The sequence below is a fragment of the Doryrhamphus excisus genome, linkage group LG1 (genome assembly GCF_037039965.1).
Source record: "Doryrhamphus excisus strain RoL-2023G ecotype Guam linkage group LG1, RoL_Dexc_Guam_v1.1, whole genome shotgun sequence".
In the NCBI taxonomy this organism is placed as follows: Eukaryota; Metazoa; Chordata; class Actinopteri; order Syngnathiformes; family Syngnathidae; genus Doryrhamphus; species Doryrhamphus excisus.
The window spans coordinates 12,473,966-12,480,932 of record NC_136357.1 but is presented as its reverse complement, the minus strand read 5'-3'; the positions used below and the strand labels follow the sequence as shown (position 1 = coordinate 12,480,932).

At 37.8% G+C, this 6,967-nt stretch overlaps 1 protein-coding gene across 1 annotated transcript; it reads left to right on the top strand.

Annotated features, from left to right (window-relative positions):
• The first annotated feature begins 423 nt into the window (after positions 1-423).
• On the top strand, positions 424-5,430 carry armc10 (armadillo repeat containing 10). The gene is made up of 6 exons (XM_058076123.2): positions 424-1,244; positions 1,400-1,545; positions 1,616-1,750; positions 1,825-2,001; positions 2,092-2,163; positions 4,587-5,430. The coding sequence occupies exons 1-6, from the start codon at positions 980-982 to the stop codon at positions 4,836-4,838; spliced, it is 1,047 nt and encodes a 348-aa protein (XP_057932106.2). The 5' UTR covers positions 424-979; the 3' UTR covers positions 4,839-5,430.
• Positions 5,431-6,967: the final 1,537 nt, after the last annotated feature.

The window sequence follows — 6,967 nt, the reverse complement described above, 5'->3', positions numbered from 1 at the left end:
CAGTAGTTGTCATTTTGTTGTGACGTCTTCGAATGCGACGCGGCTGATGCTCGTGTTCATTTGTCAGGAAGATCTTAAGCTGACGTTTGCATCAAATACGGGAAAATGTATTTTCAGTGTTCTGTCTGACATGTATTTTACCACTCATAAGTGTGCGTTATTTGTAGTCTTTGAAACGATTATATTGGGAAGAGTGTAACGTCTCAAGACGGGTGTTTTTTAATTTGGCCAACAGCTTTCATCCAAATTTCCTGACCACTCAGCTCAATTATTTATGACCTTTTATTATCACATTTTGTGTTTTTTTTATTATTTTTTTACAGGTTTGGCTTTTGGTTCCTGCCCCTAAAATACTTAAATTGTTTGCTGTGAAATACGATGCAAAATATGACAACGAACAGCAAAAATGTTAATATTTACATTGAAACAACACTAACCCCCGATGAATGAGTTGAATTTGTTATTAATGTATTAAAAAACGTTAATTTATTCATTCGTCTCGCCATTCAACAGCGCTGGGAACCGCCATGCATTATGGGAGCAAAACACCATGAAGTGTCTCATAAAAAGCCCTCCGATGGAAACACGTCTTTGCACTGCATTTTCTTTTTTACGATTGGAGATACGGCAACACTTCTGTGTGAAATTTAAACTACAAAACTAGATTTGTATCGATATTAAAGCAGTAATTGTCCGTCGTCACTAACATTTGGTCGGCCAACTATTTTAACTATTTTCTGCTGCCCGGTGGGTAATCAGTGCAGCACTCGAACGACAACTTGTTTCATCATAACTTGTTAGAACATGATGGCCCTTTTCAAGCTAGTTTTGTGTGGATTTTGCTTTGTGGTCACGTTAACAAGCCGCGTTGGTTAGCTAAAAGATCCACCTATTAATAACCGAGACATCCGGTGAATGAAGCTTAGCTAGCCAACTAGACGAGATTAGCCAAGTACAGTAAACAGACAGCAGCAGCAGGATGGGCGACGGCAGTATTACGACTAAAATTGGCAGCATGAAGGCTTTAATCGGAATAGCTGCTGGAGCTGGGGCTTCTTATGGAATATACAAACTTCTAAGTGGGGGAGGTTTCAAGAGATACAAGAAAAGTATTATATGGGAAGGTGGTGCTTTGAAGGGCAGTCAGCCCACTGAAGAGAGGCCTCGACCGGGCAGCCTTTTGGCCAAAGTATCTGGACTGGATGTCGTCTGTCCCAGAAGTGAAAGAACGGATGCTGCTTCGGGCAAGTGTGTTTTAGAACTTGAAACGGTTGCCATAGAAACACCAAACAATGTGGAGATTTACACTACAACACATCTCATCGTAACACTAATCATGATAGTCTTGTGCAAGCGGTTTTTCATCGTAGTACTTGAAACCAAACATTATTTTGCACAGGTGACGTCATCCATCAGCCCTCTGGTAACCTGCAACCAGAACACCTGAAAATGCTACTGACATGTCTACAAAAAAATACAAGTCCATCAGACAGGTGTCACCTCTTAGTCACGTTAGGAAACGCTGCTGCCTTTACTGTGAATCAGGTACTGAGCCTAAAAAAACTTAATGTTACAGACATTATCATGAATCATGTTTACCCTATATCCCCTGTAGAACATCATACGCGAATTTGGAGGGATTCCAGTGATAGGTGGCTTCCTCTCAGACCCTGCATCTGAAGTTAAAGTGCACGCTCTGAATGCATTAAATAACCTGTGCATGAACATCCAAAACCAGGAACAACTGAAGGTACACACCTATCTTCGACTGCACTAGTTTTTTGTCTGTTATTGAACATGACAAACCACTCTCTGTCTTTGTAGGTTTATGTGCCACAAGTGCTGGAGTTGATTGAGATGTCTCCAGTGAACTCTGACCTCCAGCTTGGGGCTCTCAGGCTGCTAACAAACCTCTCGGTTACAGACAAACATCAATACTTACTCAAGGAGTCGGTGACCCTTTTACTCTCCCTACTTGTGGTGTGCAGTGAAACGTTACAGGTGAGCGCCTCCTTCTCTTGGTAAATGTTGTCATATGTTTTTTTTTTTAAGCAATAAATGATTGAACAGTAAACATGGGTTTTGTTTCAGGTTCAGACATTAAAAGTACTGGTGAATTTGTCATCTAATCCAGACATGATGGATGATATAGTTCAGGCTCAGGTAAGATGGTTTGGGGCATACTCCTAACTCCACACCATAAACTTGACTGTTTGGCTGGCTACAGATGTGCCAGTTGTTTTCACAGATGCTTCCCCACCACATTTTTATTTTTCTTATTTCTATTTATATTCTAATGGTATCTCCTGTTTACTTTTTATCTTTATCCCATTTTGTTGTGTTTATTTTAAATCTTAATGCCATTTTTATTCTTATTTTTACTGTTTATTTTTTAATTTTATGAATTGTACCCAGGGGCCGCATGGTGTAGAAGTGGTTAGCATATTGGCCACATAGTCAGGAGGTCGGGAACACCGGGGTTTGATTCTCCACTTGGGCATCTCTGTGTGGAGTTTGCATGTTCTCCCTTTGCACGTGTAGGTTTTCTCCGGATACTCCGGTTTCCTCCCACATTCCAAAAACATGCTAGGTTAATTGGTGACTGACAATTGTCCATAGGTATGAATGTGAGTGTGAATGGTTGTTTGTCTAGATCAGGGGTCAGCAACCTGCGGCTCCAGAGCCGCATGTGGCTCTTCAGACTCTTTATTGTGGCTCCCTTTGCGATGCTTGAATATTTTTAACACCCGAGTGGGGAAAATGCACGTCTTTTGTAATGAGTTTTAAAAAATCCAACTTTGTCTGAGACCATGAATGCATCCTGAGTGAGTTCTGACTGCTATCCAGTTCAGTACATGAAGAAAAACAAGTAATACTTACCTACAAATCTAAAAAATAAATTTGAGATAATTTAAAAACAGCGGCATGGGAACTTGTTTTTACGTTTACAGTAGTTTACACATACATTTATGTAAGTTTATCTCCAAAACTAGCAAGAGTACTCCAACTCGTCTTTTCTTATCTGAACTACTTTGATACCCCCAAATTCCCTCCAATGTTGTTTTAAACATACTATATGTTTTGCGGCTCCAGGCTATTTTTCTTCAGTGGGCATTGGGTAAAATGGCTCTTTTCATAGTAAAGGTTGCCGACCCCTGGTCTAGATGAAATAAAATTGAAATAAATTTACCCAAATGGTCAAAAACTGAAACCCACAGCAGATTGCTCACCTGCTATTACATTAATTTGCGTAATAAATGCTTCTAATTTAATTCACAGTTGCAACTTTGTCCAAACGACTAAAAAAACAAACAAAATTTGAAGTAATCCACTAAGTCATAAAAATTGCAATAATACAGCACAAGAGAATGTGTCGTGTAATTAACACAATCGCCCCTCTTACAAGTCAGTTTTGACAGTGGTAATTTTGTGCAAAATAAATAATCAGAATGACCCAAAGAAACTGTAAATATTCCACAAAGTCAGATATATTGCAGTAAGGCATGAAAAGAGAAGTGATGGGACAAGTAAACGGGGCATGACATGAATGTTGAGTGTTCAGGCAGGCCTGTGAGGGGGAAGTACACCAAAGTCCAACATTGCCTCGTTTGAGCACAATCTTAAATAAACAACAAGTTGTTAAACAGCGACCTCAGTTTGTGATTACCTTACACTTATGTATCATTTTGAGAAGCAAAAATGTTGAGAAAATGAGGCCAGTGTATTTTAGAATAGCTCCCACTAGGGGGCAGGAGAGTCAAAGAGCTGTCATACTCCATGCAGAAAATCATACTACCTTCTTAAAAAATACTGCAATATGCCTTCTCCAGTGTTCATTATTCCTCTCACGTAAATTATAACTATTTAAATAATCACAACTACCCAGACCAACCTTTACACATTTGCTTTTTGTGGATGTAACATGTAACCTTTTAAACACTCATATTCTGTACTGTAAGATAATCTATATGTTTAAAGGGGACCTATTAGTCTTTTTCCACTTTTTTGAGCTATACATTTAGTTAGAATGTGGTTTTCACATGTTAAATGATGCCAAGTGTCAGATAATGAGGTTTGTACATTTGGAAGTGGCCAAAAAATAATTTTGGCCTGGCCCTGAATGCTTAGTTTCAGAGATTTTTTTCTAACACTGGCTTGCTGTGATGTCACAAAGAACCGGGCTCCCTTATATGAGCATGCCCTGTAAGCCAGATACACTCTAGGACTGCCCTCCAAACAGCTCTGCTTCGCTCTGATTATGGTTCTTAGCTGTGGCTTCCAGGAAATATTTATACGAGGCAAGCTCAGGCAGAAGTGGTTGGAGTTGGAGTTGGCGTGTTTGGAGGCGGGCTGTGGATGGAATTAATTAAAACAGACCGTTTTGGAAATCCAAGGAAATACAGCTGGAATAGGTGCAGATTCTGGAATATCTAGAAAGTTTTCTGTGCAGGTTATCACGCGCAGCTGCTCTATAGGAGTCCATAACTCAATACAAAGGGCTGAAAAATGAGAATAAATAGTCCCCTTTATTAAGTGCGTCCTCCTCCTCCTTACTTTGTTTTCATTGCTTTGTACTTTGTCCATAGGCACCGGCTTCTGTCATGCTGCTGTTTGACGTGCAAACAGCCTCAGAGGTGCTTCTGCGGCTGTTGACGTTCACTGGGAACTTAAAGGCCTGGAGGCCGTCTTCGCAGGTGGCTGAAGAGCTGAGGCGGAAGCAGGACTGCCTCTTTCGAGTCATGTTGGATGAGACGTCGCAGCTCCACGGCCGACTGGTTCAGCTGCTGTCACACCCCGACAGAGAGGTTCAAGCACAGGTGGCCCGTATATTGACATAGAACCTTCCTAGTAATGTTTTTTTTTTTTTACTATGCGTTGCCAAAGTCATCAACTGAACATCTTTGCAATGAAATGAGAAGAAGCGTTATATTACAAACTTTACAGTATAAACCAGCAGTCCCCTGCCAATTGTTCTTGGTTTACACTTTCCACTATTAATTTGTCAGAAAATATTCAACCCTTTTCACAGCATAACTTCATGGAAGGATGAGGCAGGACCCCTCATATTGTTGTGGACAAAGGAGTACTATATTAGGGCCATATTGGAAGAGAAATAGTACAATTCAGAGGGAAAAAGACATAATATGAGAAATATGAGAATTAAATCATGTTAAAAGTAGCTGTAATAATACAACAATAAAGTTGTCACTTTCATTTGTCTGGTTTGGAGACCAGACAAATATTTTTAATTAGGGATGCTCGATATCAGCATAAAAATGCCCTATCGGTTGATATCGATATTTAAAAAATGCTGTATACAACACATACGTGTTCATTCCACCACAGGAGATATGTCATGTTACACATATCGGGATCAGTATCAGCTGATATTAGATTCGGAAATTGACAGTTGGACAATATCGGCATATTGTTTTTTGGCAAAAAAAAAAGCCAATATATATTCTTAATACTAACATTGAATATTACTCTATACATTACTATATATTGATATAATAAGAACACTTTATTTTACATTATGATGTTGTGTGTGTGTAACACTGATAAGATCCTTAATAATTCTCATCTTAAAGCAGTCATACATTTATAATTAAAATATTATGACTTACCGTAAAATAATATTTTTCCCACAAGATTTTTCTTGCCCTTTATTTTATCTTTATTTGTATAATATTGCAAGCTTTTTTTCTATTATCATTTCAAGTCATGAAATAGATATTTAATATATAATGAGATGTTTTTTCTTAAAATTTTATCGCTTTAATCTGCAAACATTTATTTTTATGTATTACAAGTTATATATATAATATACTGTATAGTAATTGAATCAAGTAAAATTTGATGTTGCTTTAATTATTATGCCGTTATTGTGGTATTGAAAATTACAAGCTTTTTTTCATGTTATTACAACTCAAGTAAGGATTGTAAGTAAAACTTTAATATAGTTTGTAATATTACAACTTGATGAGATTTTTTTACACATAGCTGTGTTCTTATGTAATATTACAATCATAATTGGAACTCCATACTAATACTAATTTATTCTTGTCATATTTTGACTTTTTTCTTTTCAATATGGCCCCAATGATGTTCCAAAAGCAAGTTTTTATACTTTTTATGCAACAAGCCTCAAGTCCACCAAGAAAGTGATGCGTTGTAGTAGTTCCATGCGTAGTTCCATTATTCCTACTACCTGCCTGTCTGGCACCAAGAAAAGACAGCTGAGATAGTTTGGGATTTGTGTAAGCACACCAGCACCACTTGGAAGGTCATTTAAAGGTGATGCTCGTCAATCAAGACCAACAGATTCTCCTGGGAGGACACAAAGAACATGTTGGGACTGTGAGAGGCATACAGCGTGAATCACGTGCAGTGGTAAACATGGTCCTACGTTTTGAACCAATATGTTTTAGACAGGATTCCAGGAACATTTGGTGGATTACAATAATGACTGAATGTTAACTACAAGTCTCATTATGTACTTACTTTAACGCGCCAGATTGTAACGCGACAGATCCACACACTTGAGAGCGGTGGACCCATCTGCTGGCCTGGGATAGAGTAATAAGACGTGCACCTTTATTATTTAAAATATCTCAGGCAATAATGTTTACCAGAGTATCTGGAGGTTGATTCTCACAATTATTTCATCTTATTTATTTATGTATGCAGAAGCTTTGTTTTATTTTTATTTTTTGCTTAAATATTTATATATAGGGCCAGTATGTTTTGCATATTTAATTCAATGAATGCACAACATTGACAAGTTTTATGTTTAAATTAGGATTTTTTTTTCTGTAAAATAGTCCAATAAATGCATTACAGGTCACTTATCTTTGTTCATTCACTATATGTTCGAAACCAATCACACCAAACAATCTCTATTGTTCATAAGTATTAATTTATGGATGCATTTTGCAAGGATTGCCATGATATTGCACCATAATGG